The 18,003-nt window shown below is 35.3% G+C and overlaps 1 protein-coding gene and 1 pseudogene across 3 annotated transcripts in view; one reads left to right on the forward strand and one right to left on the reverse strand.

Moving 5' to 3' along the window:
• Positions 1-447: 447 nt before the first annotated feature.
• LOC111535182 lies at positions 448-3,208 on the forward strand (annotated as a pseudogene).
• Positions 3,209-7,745: 4,537 nt separating this feature from the next.
• FAAH2 (fatty acid amide hydrolase 2) overlaps positions 7,746-18,003 on the reverse strand; it is a 116,054-nt gene continuing 105,796 nt past the window's right edge. For 2 of the 3 annotated variants that reach the window (XM_023201583.1, XM_023201580.1), the window contains 2 exons: positions 13,605-13,740; positions 11,223-11,468 (listed from right to left, as the gene is read on the reverse strand). In XM_023201583.1, the coding sequence (XP_023057351.1) occupies positions 11,255-11,468; positions 13,605-13,740 (350 nt within the window). In that variant the 3' untranslated portion in view covers positions 11,223-11,254. Of the gene's footprint in view, positions 7,988-11,222; positions 11,469-13,604; positions 13,741-18,003 lie in introns of those variants that run through there. The other variant, XM_026451746.1, reaches the window with a different exon arrangement.

The following is an 18,003-nucleotide window of genomic DNA, read 5'->3' on the forward strand; positions in this document are numbered from 1 at the left end:
GTATCATCTGATACAAATATTACACAAGGAAAGAATTTAAAAAAAAAAAAACCCTTCAAGCTAATATACCTGGTGCATATTGATGCATAAATCCACAATAAAATACTAGTGAATTAAAACAAACAGTACATCAGGCCATGTGGGTTTGATCCCAGAGATTCAAGGATGGCTCAACATATGCAAATCAATAATGTAATTAACCACATAAACAGAATTAAAAACAAACACTATATGATCATCTCAATTGATGAAGAAAAACGACTTGATAAAATCCAACATTTCTTCACAACAAACTGGGCACTGAAAATATACACCTCAAATTAATAAAAGCCATATACGACAAATCCATAGCCAACATCATACTGAATGAGGATAAAGTTAAAGCATTCCTCCTAAGAACTGAACAGGATATTGGTGGTGTCCATCATGGGCAGACTAATAAAGGCCATGGCGTGAGCAGAAATCCTGAACGGGAAGGAGATCTCTTCCAAATAAGGGCAAGACTGAAGAATCAAGTCATTCAGTTGAAGGAGCAAGTACCTGGTTTCACACCAGGCCTGGCAATATTACAGGTTGGCAACAGAGATGATTCCAATTTTTACATAATGTGAAGCTGAAAGCTGCTGAAGAGATTGGGATGAAAGCCACTGACATTAAGTTACTAAGAACAACCACAGAATCTAAGATGATCAAGTATATTATATCTTTGAATGAAGACTACTATACACGGGTTCATAGTGCAGCTACCTCTAGATTCAGAGAATTTCATTAACACTGAAGGATTGATCAATACTATTGCACCTGAAAAGGATGTGGATGGATTGACTAGCATCAGTGCTGGGACACTTGCTAGAAGTGACCTAAATGACTGTTTCATTCCTTGTATGCCTAAAGGATGCTTGGAACTCATCAAAGAGGCAGGGGTGCAGATTGCCAGAAGGCATGCTGTGGTGATTGGGCACAGTAAAATAGTCAGGGCCCCGATGCATGACTTGCTTCTGTGGAACAATGCCACAGTGACCACCTGCCACCCCAAGACTGCCAATCTGGATGAGGAAGTAAATAAAGGTGATGTACTGGTGATTGCAACTGGTTGGCCTGAAATGGCTAAAGGGGAATGGATCAAACCTGGGGCAATAGTTATCGACTATAGAATCAATTATGTCCCAGATGATAAAAAAAAAACAAATGGGAGAAAAATTGTGGTTGATGTGGCATACGACAGAGCCTGTTCCTGGTGGCTTAAGGCCCATGATGGTTGCAATGCTCATGCAGAGCACAGTAGAGAGTACCAAGCGTTTCCTGGAGAAATTTAAGCCAGGAAAGTGTATGAATCAGTATAACAACCTTAACTTCAAGGCACCTGTTCCAAGTGATATTGAGATATCACGATCTTGTAAACTGAAGCCCATTGGTAAGCTGGCTCGAGAAATTGGTCTGCTGTCTGAAGAGGTAGAATTATATGACGAAACAAAGGCCAAAGTTCTGCTGTCAGCACTAGAACACCTGAAGCACCAGCCTGATGGGAAATATTGGGTAGTGACTGGAATAACTCCAACACTCCAGGAGAAGGGAAAAGCACGACTACAATCGGGCTGGTGCAAGCCCTTTGTGCCCATATCTACCAGAACATTTTTGGCCTTCCCAGGGCCCCATCTTTGGAATAAAAGGTGGTGCCGCAGGAGGTGGCTACTCTCAGATCATTCCTATGCAAGAGTTTAATCTCCACCTCACAGGTGACATCCATGCCATCACTGTAGCTAATAACCTCATTGCTGTGGCCATTGATGCTCAGATATTTCATGAACTGCCCCAGACAGACAAGGCTCTCTTTAATCGTTTGGTGCCATCAGTAAATGGAGTGAGAAAGTTCTCTGACATCCACATCCAAAGGTTAAATAGACTAGGCATTGAAAAGACTGACCCTACCACACTGACAGATGAAGAGATAAACAGATTTGCAAGATTGGACATTGATCCAGAAATCATAACTTGGCAAAGTGTGTTGGATACCAGTGATAGATTCCTGCGGAAGATCACGATTCAACAGACTTCAACAAAGAAAGGTCACACAAGGACGGCCCAGTTTGATATCTCTGTGGCCAGTGAAATTATGGCTGTCCTGGCTCTCACCACTTCTGTAGAAGATATGAGAGAGAGACTGAGCAAAATGGTGGTGGCATCCAGTAAGAAAGGAGAGCCCATCAGTGCTGAAGATCTGGGGGTGGGTGGTGCATTGATAGTGCTTATGAAGCCTGCAATCAAGCCCAATTTCATGCAGACATTGGAGGGCACTCCAGTGTTTGTCCATGCCGGCCCATTTGCCAACATCGCACACGGCAATTCCTCTATCACTGCAGACCGGATCGCACTCAAGCTTGTTGGCCCAGAAGGGTTTGCATTGACAGAAGTGGGATTTGGAGCAGATATTGGAATGGAAAATTTTTTAATATCAAATCCCGGTATTCCGGCCTCCACCCTCACGTGGTGGTGCTTGTTGCCACTGTCAGTGCTCTCAAGATGCAGGGGGCGGCCCTGTGGTCACTGCTGAAATGCCTCTTCCCAAGGCTTACATAGAGGAGAACCTAGAGCTGGTTGAAAAAGGCTTCAGTAACTTGAAGAAACAAATTGAAAATGGCAGAATGTTTGTAATTCCAGTAGTAGTGGCCGTGAATGCATTCAAGATGGATACAGAGACTGAGCTGGACCTCGTCAGCCACCTTTCCAGAGAACATGGGGCTTTTGATGCCATGAAGTACACTCACTGGGCAGAAGGGGGCAAAGTTGCCTTAGCCCTGGCTCAGGCCATCCAGAGAGCAGCACAAGCACCCAGCAGCTTCCAACTCCTTTATGACCTCAAGCTCCCAGTTGAGGATAAAAATCAGAATCACTGCACAGAAGATCTATGGAGTAGATGACATTGAATTACTCCCCAAGCTCAACACAAAGCTGAAGTCTACACAAAGCAGGGGTTTGGGAATCTCCCCATCTGCATGGCCAAAACACATTTGTCCTTGTCTCACAAACCAGAGCAAAAAGGTATTCCTACAGGATTCGTTCTGCCCATTTGCGACATCAATGCCAGCATTGGGGCTGGTTTTCTGTACCCTTTAGTAGGAACAGTGAGCACAATGGACTCTCCACCTGGCCCTGTTTTTATGATACTGATTTGGACCCTGAAACAGAACAGGTGAATGGATTATTCTAAACCAATCATCATCCATCTTCAAGAAGCTACTTTGAAAGTTTGGCCAGTGTCTATTCAGGCCCAGTGGGAATTAGGAAGTATAAGGGAGCCAAGAGTCAGTCCCTGCCCAGGAGATCTGAAACTAATGGTAGGAATTTCCCCAGATGTCATTTTCAGCCTTAATTCTCATCATGTACAAATAACATAAATCATGTCTATTTACTTTAGTGACGTTCCACAGAATAAAAGGAAATAGTTTTGCCAAAATAAATAAATAAATAAAGGACTGAACAAAGACAAAGATCTCCACTCTCACCACTCCTATTCAACATAGTACTGGCAGTTCTACCCAGAGGAAAGGGATCCAAATTTAAAAAGAAGTAGTCATGTTATCTCTGCTTGCTGATAACATATCTAGAAAACCTAGATGTTACATAAAATTCATATACTTGATAAACAATTTTAGTAAAGTTTCAGGATACTGAATCAATGTAAATAAAGTCAGTAGTATTTCCATACACCAATAACATTAAAGCTAAGAAACAAATAAATATTCCATCCCATTTACACTAGCCATTTACAAAAATAAAATACTAGGAATATGTTTAACCAAGGAGGTTAAAGATCACTATAAAGAGAAATACAAAACACTGATAGAATAAATCATAGATGACAGAAACAGAAAAAGATCTTATGCTCATGGACTGGAAGTATCACTAGTTAAGGTGACCATACTGCCAAGAGCAATCTACAAACTAAATATAATTTCTATCATTACAAACATAATTTTTCACAGGGTTAGAAAAAAATTCCAGAATACATATATAACAAAAAAAGAGCCTGAAGAGCCAAATAAATTTTTCATAAAAAGAAAAAAGTAAGAGGCCCACATCATCTGACTTCAAAATATACTAAAAAGCTATAGTAACGAAAATAGTATGGTAATGGTTTAAAAAAAATGGAGACATAGAATGGAACCAAACAGAGAACCAAGAAATAAAGCCACATACCTATAAAAAACTGAACTTTGACAAATTTGACAAAAATAAACAGTGAAGAAAGGACATGAAATATTGCTTTATTGAGTAGCAATAAAGAGTTCCGGCAAAATTGGCTAGCCATATTCAGAATAATGAAACTGGACCCCTCTCTCTCACCATATACAAAAATGATCTCAAGTTTTATTTATGACTTAAATGTAAGACCTCAAACAAGAAAAATCCTAACAGAAACTATACAAAAAACTCTTCTGACATTGAGGGAAATGATTTATGACTAAGACTTCAAAAGCAAATGTAACAAAAACAAAAGTACATAAATGGAATGTAAACTAAAAAGCTTCTTCTGTACAGCAAAGGAAATAATCAACAGAGTAAAAAGACAAACTACAGAAGAGAAGGAAATATTTGCAAGTTATGCCTCTGAAAATGGTCTAATATCCACAGTCTACAAGAAACCAAAACAAATCAACAAGAAAAAAAAGAAAAACATTAAAAAGTGAGCAAAAAACATGAACAGACATTTCTTAAAAGACATGCAATTGGCTACAAAAAAACTTATGAAAAGGTGCTCAATATCACTAATCATCAGAGAAATTTAAATTAAAACCACAATAAGATACCATCTTACACCAGTCAGAATGGCTATTTTTTAAGGTAAAAAATAACAGTTGTTGGTGAGAATGCAGAGAAAAAGGAATGCTTACACATTGTTGGCATATTGTAAAGTAGTAAAATTTCGATGGAAAACAGCATGGAGGTTTCTCAAAGAACCAAAATAAAACTATCATTCAGCATAGCATTTCCACCCCTGACTAATCAAAAGAAAAGAATTCATTATATCAAAAAGACAACTAAACTTGTGTGTTGTGTTTATTGCAACACTATTTACAATAGCAGTCATCAAATAAACCTAAATTTTTATCAATAAACCTAAATTTTGACTGGATAAAGAAATGTGATATATGACCACAGAATACTACAGTCATAAAAAATGAAAGCATGACAGTTGCAGCCACGTGGATTTAGCTTGAGGCCATTATCCTAAGTTAAATAACTCAGAAACAGAAAGTCTGTTTCTCACTTATAAGTGGAAACTAAACAATGGATACACATGGACAAGTAGGCAGAAATAACTGACACTGGCAACTCAAAACTATGGAAGGGTGGGAGGTAGATGAGGGCTGAAAAATTACCTATGGGATAAAATGTTCACTGTTTGCATAATGGGTACACTAGAAGCCCAAACTTCACCATTACACAATATATCCATTTAACAACATGCACAAGTACCCTTTCAATCTAAAATAATAAAAAATAAAGTACAATAAATGTAAGACTTGACTGTGAAATTCCTAGAGGAAAATAGAGAGAAAAAGCTCTGTAACATTAGTCTTGGCAATGAGTTTTTGCATATATGTCTGAAAGCACAGGCTAACAAAGCAAAAATAAACAAATTGGTTTATAGCAAACTGAAAAGCATTTTCACACAAAGAAAACAATATAAAATAAAAAGGCAACCTACTGAATGGGATAAAATATTTGTAAAACATATATTTGACATAGGATTGATATTTAAAACATACAAGGAATTCATAGAACTTATCAGAAACAAATAACTCAATTGAAAACTTGGCAAACAACCTGAATAGACATTTCTTCAAAGGAGACATACAACTGGCCTCTAGGTATATGAAAAAAAAATCAACAACACTAAGCATCAGGTGAATGCACATCAAAGCCAAGATGAAATGTCACCTCCCACCCAATAGCATAGCTATTATTTTTTTTTAAGGTAAGTGTTGGTGAGGACAGGGAGAAAAGGGAACCTTTGTACACTGTGGTAGAAATGTAAATTTGTACAGCCATTCAAAACATTAAAAATAGAACTACCATATGATCCAGCAGTGCTACTTCTAGTAATATATAAGTAATTCAAATCAGTATCTCTAAGAAGTATCTGCAATCCCATGTTCTCTGCGGCATTATTTATAATTGCTAAGATATGAAAACATCCTAAGTGTGTGTTGATGGATAAAGAAAATGTTGTATATACATGACCTGAAATATTATTCAGCCTTAAAAATGTAGAAAATTTTGCAATTTTCAACAATATAGATGGACCTGAAGGGCATTATGTTAAGTGAAATAAACCAGACACAGAAAAACAAATGTTTTATAATATCATTTATTTATGTAATCTAAAAAAGTCAAATTCTTAGAAGTAGAGAGTAGGACAGTAGTTGCCAGGAATTGGAGTGGTGTGAGGGGATGAAATAAAGCTATGTTGGTCAGAGGGTACAAACTTTCATTTATATTAGTCATTATATATTATATGTGTGTGTGTGTGTGTGTGTGTGTGTGTGTGTGTGTGTGTGTGTGTGTCTGTGTAAGGGTACTAATATTAGGGTATTCCACAGAAGCAGAAGAAATTCCTTCTCCTTTTCTGAAGTACCATAATAAAGCCACTTTGGAAGACAATCTCAAGGTTTCTAACAAAGCAAAGTATATTGTGTTCCTTGGTACTACCTAATTGAATAGAAAACTTATGTCTATGGAAAAGATGCACATAAATGATTATAACAGTTTTTGTTCAAAGATTACAATATTTTGAAACAACTAAGATGTCCTTTAGTAGGTAAATGGGTAAAAACTGGTGGTACATCCTTACAATGAAATATTATTCAGAGATAAAAAGAAATTAGTTACCAAGCCACAAAAAGACATGGAGGGAACTTAAATGCATATTTCAATGTGAAAGAAGCAAGTATAAAAAGGTTACATAATTTAGATTCTAAATATATGATATTAGGTGAAAGGTAAAAGCATAAAGATAGTAAAAAATCCGTGGTTTCCAGTAGGAGTGGGGAGAATGTATGAATAAATAAGTGATGCACAGAAGTTTTTTGAGTGGTAAAAAAAAATCTGTATGATATTGTAATGATAGTTACATGCCATTATGCATTTGTCAAATGCTGTAAAACTGTACTATATAAACACTAATGTAAACTGTGAACTTTAGTAAATAATATATCAATATTGTTTCATCAGTCATGAAATATGTACACTACTAGTGAAAGAAAGAGGGGCTACCCATGGACTCTCTGTATTATCTGCTCAATCTTTTGGTAAATATATAACTGTTCTAAAAATAAAATCTGCTAATAAAAGAATTCAACAGCACACAAGGCCTTGGTATCTTTTTCTACAAAATAGGTAAAAGTAAGGTGTTGCTAGGAAATATAGAAATGATAAAAAGACCTGGATTATAAAATATCCTCAACAAAGTTTGATGCCCTAACTCCTTTCCTTTTATTCTGATTTAGAAACAATTACAGACCAACATCACTTAGCAACTATGGAGTTTCTGCTACAAATCAAAAAAGCTCGCTCTTTATATTGAACCTGAAACTGGATAAAGTTCAAATTGCTATATAAAGTTGCTAACTTTAGAGAAATATTTAAATATATTATGCCATATTAAAATTCTGGAATACTAAATCCTTAATATTTTTATTCTCCTGAATCAAAATTTCATTTCTTCTTGTCTATTTATTCTGATGGGAGAAGCTTAACATATTTTCTCAATTTCCATAATAAAAAATTGCTAATTTGATTTTAGTTGCTATAAAATATAGCCATCCTGTCCTAAAACATGGTATCTTTCTGACAATAGCTTGGGAATGGTGGAGGTGGCACACATACTTACCCCACCTCCAATGATGTAACAATGTCTTTCTCTATTTATCTCCTCCCTCCTCAGATACACACATCACTCATTCTCATGTTCCTCCACTTCCTCCTTTTCAGAAAATATTCAGAAACAAAGAGACATAAACTAATTTATACAACGACAGATTACAGAACAGCAGGCCTGTTGGTGTTTCAGAAATGCCTTTATCGCTGTGATGGAATTTTGTAGTGTGACTAGGAACATTATAAAAAGGAATGATAATTGTAATCCCAGTGACACCGATTATATCGGCTATGGGATCTATCCACCAACAACTCAAGCTATAAAATTAAGTTTCTCTTTTTATTCAAAACTCATTTAAGGACTCCTAGTAAAGTTCTGTAATTTTTCTCTGGTAGGTTCTACATCCTTATTTTTAGAGTCTGCAGGCATTTTGTAGGATTTTCTGTTTGCCTTCTCTGTTTTCCTCATTCTACTTTTTATCTGGTTATTGCTGATAGATATGTTAGCTATAGTTTTTGATATTTTCATTGTACATCCTATTTTAGGTTGAACTCATTTATTCTATGAGTTTTAAATAGCACTCTTTGCATTTTATAAGAATATACTCACATCTTATTCTATAAATAATTATTGATTTGTCTTTTTTTCATAGTCACACCTCTTATTTCTAATTTCTCTTTGGCATACTTTCTATAAATAATAATGGTGATGGTTAGCATGCTTACCTTATTTTATATTTTAAAGAGGTTGCCCTGGATTTCATGTAGATAATATAAAAAAGAACATAGTATGGCAAAAATTAAATTTTAATCAGAAATAGACATCTGAATTTTATAAAATGGTTTCTGGAAAAATATTGAGGTTATAAAATTTATCTTATTGAATCAACTGGTAAAGCATAAAACAGTATTATAGATCCTTGTATTCCATACACCAATCTTCACTAGAGCCTGTTCTAAAATTATCCAATATGAAATGAAACTCCTAAATGAATTCACATGTATTTCAATCTGTCTCTTTTTTAGCAGGTGACTATTTTAAAGTATTATTTCAAACTAAATTATTCTATGATAGCTCTCCCTGCTACTGATGCCAACAGGTGATGAGGTCTGCAACATTGTCACTTCTGAGACTGCAGAGAAAATTTCAGTAACAGTGACACTCTTGGTTAGTATCACAAGTGAAAATCCCATTTAGGAAAATTGGCTTTTCATACGCATGAATTTCAGGCCAGCAAAAATATCGTTTTAATATTGTAAAGGGAAGGGTTTGGGGTCAGAATATTAAATTGGCTAGAGAATTTGGTAATGAAGAGTCTGTACATTAAGTTATTAACATTTTTGCTTAAGTTACAGAACAGGAAGTGAGGTAATTCTACCGTGAGAGCAACTTACATGGACTAAAAGTTCAATGCGAGTAATTTACTTACTTCCATTCACTTACGTTTTCCCTCCTGCACCTGGCTTCATAATTTTGCATTTATCCTCCAGCTCCCCAGAAAAGTACCAATTTGCTTTGCCACTAGCATTCTATGGTTTATCAACCCAAGCAACCGAGAAATAGTATCTTAATTTTTCTATAGTTTTTCCTTTAATTACTTGTAAGTCTTAACATTTCTTGTGTTTTTACTATTCACTTACATATCTTCTTTTATAATTTACCTTTCTCCTTTTCCTATGTCCCTGGTGGTATTTCTCTTATAATGGGTTATAGCCTGTACAAGGTTAATAATCCCCTATCATTTTTATTGACAGTATTTTCTATGATTTCTCTCTTTTAGATATTATTATTTCATATATGTGAAGCTATCTCAATACATGTAAAAAGTTAATATAGGAAGAAATTCTGTTTCTGGGTTTATAACTTATGAAGATCTCACTTTTCTCTTTTTCTCTTTTAATACTAACACAAAGAGTGCTATTTAAAAACTCACAGAATAAATGAGTTCAACCTAAAATAGGATATACAATGAAAATATCAAAAACCATAGCATTACAAAAAGAAATTTAAAAATCCACTGAGTTTTTATATGAATTACATTGTACCTATAGATTTAAAAAAATGTATAATTTTATAACATGATTTTCAAATCTAGTAACACAGTAATGTATTCACATATGCTGTGCTTACGTTTTGTTTTTTTTTTTTTTTTTTTGTTTTTTTTTTTTTTGAGTCAGAGTCTCGCTCTGTCTCCCAGGCTGGAGTGCAGTGGTGCAATCTCGGCTCATTGCAACCTCCGCCTCCTGGGTTCACGCCATTCTCCTGTCTCAGCCTCCCGAGTAGCTGGGACTACAGGCGCCTGTCACCAGGCCCAGCTAATTTTTTCTATTTTGTTTAGTAGAGACGGGGTTTCACCGTGTTAGTCAGGATGGCCTCGATCTCCTGACCTATGGTTTGAATGCATCGCCTCCAAAATTCAGGTGTTGCCAATGCGTTAGTATTAAGAGGTGGGGCCCTTAAGAGGTGATAAGGCCATGAGGGCTGCCCCTAGTTAATGCAATTACAGCCATTTGTTAAAAGGCTTCATGCAGCCTTAGCAGCTGTCTCTTCCACCCTTCTGCCATGTTTATCCCTTCTGGAGAATGCAGCAAGATGGCCCTCACCAGACACTGAAACTGCCAGCACCTTGATCTTGGACTTTCCTGTCTTCAGATGCGTGAGAAATAAATTTTTGTTCTTTGTAAGTTATCGAGTCACAGGCATTTTTTCATGGTGGCACAAAACAAAGACAGAATATAAAAGCCATCTTCCACCACACTTAAGTTTCTTCTAGTTTTCATAATTCATAAGTATTGCAAAACAATTTTGACTAGTGGTTTTTGGTCTATTTAGATGATTCTAATTTAGAGATTATTCGACTTTCACTAAGACCCTTTCCTAATTCTTACTGTGAGTTGTTATACTGATTCCCTTGAGGATTGAGATATACAATTCCATTGTTTCCAAGTAATAATCTGTATTATTATTATGTAGTAGTTTAAAAATTACTTTTAAAATTTGATAAGGCTGTTCCCCTTATTATTCTTCTTTCCCAAATGAACCTTTGCTTTTAAAAAGACAAATTTGTTTTATTATTTCACCTGATTATAAGAGTATTTTAAAATAAAGCTCAGGCTAAAATGATTGCATATATAATGTTGTCTCAATTACCTAAAATTTACATCTACACATGAGCATAGAAGAATCACTGGATAGATGCATACCAAATTATTAATAACAGTTACCTCTGAGCAATTTATTTATTTGATTTATCATACTTTATTTTCAAAGTACTCGTTTCATTACTAAAAAATAAAATATCTAAAATAACCATGAAAAATTACACCCAAAATTGCTTAGTATAACTGTTCTGAAAACCTTAATTCCGTATGCTTACACAGAAATATTTGGCAGAAAGTGAAGTAAAGGGTTCAGAATGGCATCTCCTTGACTAAAAATAATTCTTAAACAAATTTTATTTAAAATTACCTTTTTCTGAGCCAAAATGAGATCTTGGTCCACTTTGGACATTAAAAATGAGCCTCCATCATGTTCCATCCAGTAAAATTTTAAGTCTTTTAAATGTACCTTTGTGTCTAGTTTTAACCTGTGGAGCATTAAAAGGAAACTGACGTCAACAAATTATTTAGATATCCTTAATAGTTCAATCCTGACATCTGAGCTTCAGCTCTAATGAAGTATTTTTCCCTGAGCACTGTGTGCCAGAAACAGTGTTATACTTTTAGAATTTAGATTTGCATTTTAAAAATGTACTTGAGCTGCAGGGGAGAGAATGGTTTGAAATGCATCAAAATTGTAGACATAGTGACAAATCAAAATGCTTTGGTAGCAGTTAATGCTAGAAATGATTGTAGCCTGAACTAGAACTGTAACCATGGTGATGGAGAGATATATAAAGATGTAAGAAATCATTAGTAGGTAGTTTCAATATGACTCAGCATTGCTTAGATGTAATGACTGAGAAAAATCAGATATGAGGCTTTAGCAACTGGGTTGATTTTGGTCATCCAATCACTGGGATTGGGCAAGAATCGAAGTAGTGGATCAGGTTTCTGGAGCTTGGAAGAAAAATAGTATCAGTTTTAGATATATTGAGTGTCAGTTATCCTAAATTACCAGTTTTCCTGTAGTAGTAAATAGACAGTCCTCTAGCTTAAGTGAAAAGAGTGAGCTGAAGAGGTAGATTTCGGCATTATCTGTGTATGGAAAACGGTTGAAGTGGCAAGGGTAGATGGAGTCATTCTGAGAGGGTAAGTAGGAAGAAGACAGAGAAGTAAATCAGGTCCTTCTAGAATACCAATACATAAGAGATGAACAAAGGAAGGAAGAGCCAGTAAGGCAGTTGAAAGGAAAAGGAACAATATCAAAAGGGTGGACTGTCCATAACACAAAGCATAAATGCTTAAGGGGATGGATACCTACCCCATTTTCCATGAAGCGATTATTATGCATTACATGACTGCTTCAAAATATCTCATGTAGCCCATAAATATATATACCTGCTATGTACCCACAAAAATTAGCAATAATTTTAAAAAAAGATTGTATCACAAGAGCCAAGGGCAGAGTTTGTTTCAATAATGATGGAGTAATATCAATACTGCCACCAGTTATAATGAGGTAATGAATGGTAAGTATTGAGAAGCAGTCATTATTCTTAGCAAAAATGCAAAAAAAAAAAAAAAAAAAATCAGGGACCTTGGCAAGAATAATTTTGGTGGTAAAAACCAGTTTGTAGTGAATTCATTTATGAGATGGCAATGTGAGAATTTAGAGTCAATGAGTATAAATAATTCACACAAATGGTCTGGCAATGGGGCAAAAAGCGGCATAGAGTAGTGGCTTAAGGGGAATAAGGGGCTAACAAAATTTTGTATCATTTTAAGATGAGAGACACTTAGGATGTTTAATAATAATGAGAAGGGTGCATAAGTGTGTGTGTGTGTGTGTGAGAGAGAGAGAGAGAGACAGAGAGAGAGAGAGAGGTTAAAGTCATACTAAGGTGAGATAAGTAATGGAACAAAGACCTGAGAGAAAAAGAGAACATAAGATCAAGAGCATCTGAAACTACTTATATGCTAAAGAAAAATGGAAAGATATTTTCTCCTCTCTAAGAGGAGAAAAGAATGAATGCTGGAGACCTAGAAAAATGTGATGGTAAGAAACTGAAGTAAGTTACATATAGATTGCATTTTTTTTTTATGAGATAAAATGTGAGAGTATTTACTTGAGGGTAAAGGAAAGGAGAAGATCACAGGTTTGCTGGAAATGGAAATAATTTGAAATCACTGCTATAGAAAACGTAAAAAAAAAAAAAAAAAAAAATTGCTGTCTATGGAAACCAATTTCCAAGCAGCATTGATGCCTAGGTAAGATTGGAAAGTATGTATATGGTGACAGATCGCAGAAGAATCAGAAAGGCTGAACTTGAAGTGCACATAGTCCTTATACTCAAATTCACAAATGAGCAACAAAAAGATTCACTGTTTCCGTCCCAAAATAAGGCCTCTCTTTGTATTTTCTCAGTAAAATACTTTTACACGGCATCTTCCCAATTTGTGAATCATGGTATCCACTTATATAAGTATATAAAGGCTCTCTCATAAAAATCTGCAATAATTCTTTGCTTGAGGATGGAAAGTCTACCTCTATGACACTAATAAACAAAGAGAGAATGAATGTCAGGATAAGAGTCTGAGGAAATAAAAATAAATGAACATACCTTTTGATCCCAGGTCCTGCCATGACCTTCAACATGGGGGCCAGGTCTTCAGCATAGCGGCACATTGGACCAGTGCACTGAAACAATTCCTGGCCCCCCATAGCCATGGGAAACTGACCTTTGTTGGGAACCACACCTGAAAGGTTAGACACTCAGGTTAGCTGCCCAAAATAAGACATGATCTCTGCATGTTGATTATTTTTTCTCCTGGTTATACTTTTCAGGTCTTTTTATATCTCATTGTGGTAGTTTCACAATTTTATTAGCTTTCTTAAAAGCAGTGAATTTTTTTTCCTAATAGAGTACAACTAAGAACTTCAATATAAAACAGGCAAATCCAGAGCTACTCTGATGGAGAAATGGTCCCTACTTATTAGACTATTCTCTCTTTCTGTGATGGTTCTAATGGCCTGCAGAGCCTATATGGATGAGGATGAGTTAGAATGCAGATTTAAAAATCTACTGGCTAAGAGGATAAAGTCAACATTCCTTTAACTTGTATACAAAGCTCTCTGCAACCTGATACCTAAACAGAAGCCATAACAAATTGTTTGCAATTTTCCACAAAGAACAGGCTATTTTAATGCTCATTTATAACTTTGTTTATGCCATTTCCTCTGCCTATAATACATTTCACAATTTAATATGCTAGATGGATAACCAGATTTCAAGACTTAAGTGAAACTATAAGGCCTTTCTTGATCACCTACAATCTCTCAGCCCAAAATCTTCTTAAGCTGATAAGCAACTTCAGCAAAGCCTCAGGATACAAAAGTACTGTGCAAAAATCACAAGCATTCCTATATACCAATAATAGAGATCCAAATCATTAATGAGCTCTCGTTCACAATTGCTAAAAAGAAAATAAAATATCAGGAATACAACTTACATGGGATGTGAAGGACCTCTTGACGTACAAACCACTACTCAAGGAAATAAGAGAGGACACAAACAAATGGAAAAACATTTCATGCTTATGGATAGCAAGAATCAAATTGTAAAACTGGCCATACTACCCAAAGTAATTTCTAGATTCAATGCTATCCTTATCAACGTATTATTGACTTTCTTCACAGAATTAGAAAAAACTACTTTAAATTTCATATGGAACAAAAAGAGCCCATTTAGCGAAGACAATCCTAAGCAAAAAGAACAAGCTGGAGGCATCATGCTACCTGACTTCAAACAATATTACAAGACTACAGTAACCAAAACAGCATGGTACTGGTACCAAAAAAGATATATAGACCAACAGAGCAGAACAGAGGCCTCAGCTATAATGCCACACATCTACTACAATCTAGTCTTTGACAAACCTGACAAAAACAAGCAATGGAAAAAGGATTCCCAATTTAATAAATGGTGCTGGGAAAACTGGCTAGCCATATGTGGAAAACTGAAAGTGGATCACCTCCTATACCTTATACAAAAATTAACTCACGATGGATTAAGGACTTAAATGTAAGACCTAAAACAATAAAAATCCTAGAAGAAAACCTGGGCAATACCATTCAGGACATAGGCATGTGCAAAGACTTCATGACTAAAACACCAAAAGCAATGGCAACAAAAGCCAAAATTGACAAATGGGATCTAATTAAAGAGTGTCTGCACAGCAAAAGAAACTATCATCAGATTGAACAGACAACCTACAGAATAGGAGAACATTTTTGCAATCTATCCATCTGACAAAGATCTGGTATCCAGAATCCACAAGAAACTTAAACAAATTTACAAGAAAACAAAAACACCAAAAAGTGGGTGAAGGATATGAACAGACATTTCTTAAAAGAAGACATTTATGCAGCCAACAAACATATGAAAAAAAAAAAGCTCATCATCACTGGTCATTAGAGAAATGCAAATCAAATCCACAATGAGATACCATCTCATGCCAGTTAGAATGGCGATCATTAAAAAGTTAGGAAACAACAGATGCTGGAGAGGATGTGCAGAAATAAAAACACTTTTACATTGTTGGTTGGAGTGTAAATTAGTTCCACCATTGCAGAAGACAGTGTGGTGATTCCTCAAGGATCTAGAACCAGAAATACCTATTGACCCAGCAATCCCATTACTGGTTATATACCCAAAGGATTATAAATCATTCTTCTATAAAGACACATGCACACATATGTTAATTGAAGCACTATTCACAATAGCAAAGACTTGGAACCAACCCAAATGCCCATGAATGATAGAAAGATTTGATTATTTTCTCCATCAATGATGAAGAAAATGTGACATCCATGTCCTTTGTAGGGACATGGATGACGCTGGAAACCATCATTCTCAGCGAGCTATCACAAGAACAGAAAACCAAACACCACATGTTCTCACTCATAAGTGGGAGTTGAACAATGAGAACATATGGGCACAGGGAGTGGAACATCACACTCCGGGGCCTGTCAGGGGTGAAGGGCTAGCGGAGGGATAGCATTAGGAGAAATACCTAATGTAGGTTACTGGTTGATGGGTGCAGCAAACCACCATGGCACGTATATACCTGTGTAACAAACCTGCATGTTCTGCACATATTTAAACGATTATTTGTGGAGAAGATTAATAATATCGATGAACGCGTAACAACACTTATCAAGAAAAAGGAAGAAAAATATAAAAATGATCAGTATTGGGAATGAAAAAGGGATACTATTACAGATTGTACAGATATACTACAGCCTGTAGTTATACTACAGTTATAGTAGATATAGACACAAGGATTAAGATAATGAAACAGAATAAAATCCAGCCCACTTGCTCTTGTTGCTGTTACCTGAATTAAAATAAAGATAACACTGCAATGCAGTTGGGAAAGTATAACCTTTACCACATAAACTTTTGACACAACTCAATATACACATAGAAAAATAGTAAATTTCAATCTTAATTCATACACTACACAAAAACATGTATCTAATAGACTGAAAACCTAAGTGCCAAAGGAAAATGAATAAAGCATCTTTAAAAAATAAGAGAATATCTGTATGGCTTTGGATGGGCAAATATTTCTTAAATAGGACAAGCAAAGCATTAACCAATGATAAAACAAACTACCCAGTAAAAAAAGGGCCAAATATTTTATCAAGGCTTTCTGCAAACAGAAATCCAAATGGCCAAGAGATATATAAAAAGAAGTAATTCTTCCAAACCATTTTCTATGATATTACAACAAGTTGCAAGATTACCCAAGAAAAGAAGAGAGAAGATCCAAGAAGTTCAATTAGAAATGAAACAAGAGACATTACAACCAACACCAGAGAAAAACAAAAGATCACACAAGGCTAGTATGAACACCTTTATTAGCATAAACTAGAAAACATAGAGGAGATGGAAAAGTTCCTAAAAAGATACAACTCCCCCAGCTTAAATGAGAAAGAATTAGAAACCCTAAACAGGCCAATAACAAGGAGAGAGATTGAAATGGTAATAAAAAAAAATTACCAAAAAAAAAGTGCAATACCAGATGGATTCACAGCTGAATTATACCAGAAATTCAAAGAATTGATACCAATCCTATCGATGCTATTCCACAAAATAGCAAAAGAAGGAATCCTCTCTAAATCATTTTATGAAGCCAGTGTCACCTAATACCAAAACCAGAAAGGATATAACAACAATAAAAAACTACAGACCAATATCCTTGATGAACATGGATGCAAAAATCCACAACTAAATACTAGATAACTGAATCCAACAGCATATCAAAAACATAATCTACGATGAACAAGTGGGTTTCATACCAGGGATGCAAGGATCATTTAATAGAAACAGGTTAATGACTTGTGTCATTAAATGTAATACACCACATAAACAGAATTAAAAATAAAAATCACATGACCTTCTCAATAGACACAGAAAAACATTTGACAAAATTCAGCCTCCTTTCATGATTAAAACCCTCAGCAAAATCGGCATACAAGGGACATACCTCAGTGTAATAAGTCATAATAAACCTGGAGACAACACATTACTTAATTTCAAACTATACTAAAAGGCCATAGTCACCAAAACAACATGATACTGCTTTAAAAATGGGGACATATACCATTGGAACAGAATAGAGAACCCACAAATAAACCCAAATATTTACAGCTAACTGATCTTCAACAAAGCAAACGAAAACCTAAAGTGGGAAAAGGACACCCTATTCAACAAATAGTGCTGGGATAATTGGCTAGCCACATCTAGGATAATGAAACTGGATCCTTATCTCTCACCTTACACAAATATCAACTCGAGATGGATCACCTACTTAAATCTAAGACCTGATACTATGAAAATTCTAGAAAATAATATTGGAAAGACCCTTTTAGACATTGGCTGAGGCAATGATTTCATAACCAATAACCCAAAGCAAATGCAAAAAAAAAAAAAAAAAAAAAAAAAAAAAAAAAAA

Source organism: Piliocolobus tephrosceles, chromosome 12 (genome assembly GCF_002776525.5).
Source record: "Piliocolobus tephrosceles isolate RC106 chromosome 12, ASM277652v3, whole genome shotgun sequence".
Lineage (NCBI taxonomy): Eukaryota > Metazoa > Chordata > Mammalia > Primates > Cercopithecidae > Piliocolobus > Piliocolobus tephrosceles.